Source organism: Aristolochia californica, unplaced genomic scaffold (genome assembly GCF_029961685.1).
Source record: "Aristolochia californica isolate CCGP_79_NKW_82.1479 unplaced genomic scaffold, dmAriCali1.0.hap1 SCAF_9, whole genome shotgun sequence".
In the NCBI taxonomy this organism is placed as follows: domain Eukaryota; kingdom Viridiplantae; phylum Streptophyta; class Magnoliopsida; order Piperales; family Aristolochiaceae; genus Aristolochia; species Aristolochia californica.
The window spans coordinates 183311-183751 of record NW_027182290.1 but is presented as its reverse complement, the minus strand read 5'-3'; the positions used below and the strand labels follow the sequence as shown (position 1 = coordinate 183751).

At 48.3% G+C, this 441-nt stretch overlaps 1 protein-coding gene across 1 annotated transcript; it reads left to right on the top strand.

Annotated features, from left to right (window-relative positions):
• LOC137940083 (protein PELPK2-like) lies at positions 1–441 on the top strand. Its single transcript, XM_068785003.1, has one exon. It carries the CDS (start codon positions 1–3, stop codon positions 439–441), a length of 441 nt encoding a protein of 146 aa, XP_068641104.1.

Sequence of the window (441 nt, the reverse complement as noted above, 5' to 3'; positions counted from 1 at the left end):
ATGTCTTCTTCTTATCAATTATTTCTGATTTCTTTCATCGCTGCTTTGTCTATAACGAGCATGAGTTTGAGAGTTGGTGCTCGACATCTTCTTGAAACTAGCGAGGAGCCTACCTTGCCGGAAGTTCCTGAACTTCCCAAACCCGAGTTGCCCAAAGTTGAATTGCCAAAATTTGAAGTCCCAAAGTTCGAAGTCCCGAAGCTTCCTGAGCTGCCAAAGTTCGAAGTCCCGAAGCTGCCTGAGCTGCCAAAGTTCGAAGTCCCCAAGCTGCCTGAGCTCGCAAAACCTGAATTTCCAAAGATTGAAGTCCCAAAACTACCCGAGGTGCCGAAGCCTGAATTCCCAAAGATTGAAGTCCCAGAGTTCCCCGAGCTACCCAAGCCTGAATTACCGGAGATCCCTGAAATCCCGGAAAAAGTCCCTTCAACCACTGGCCCATGA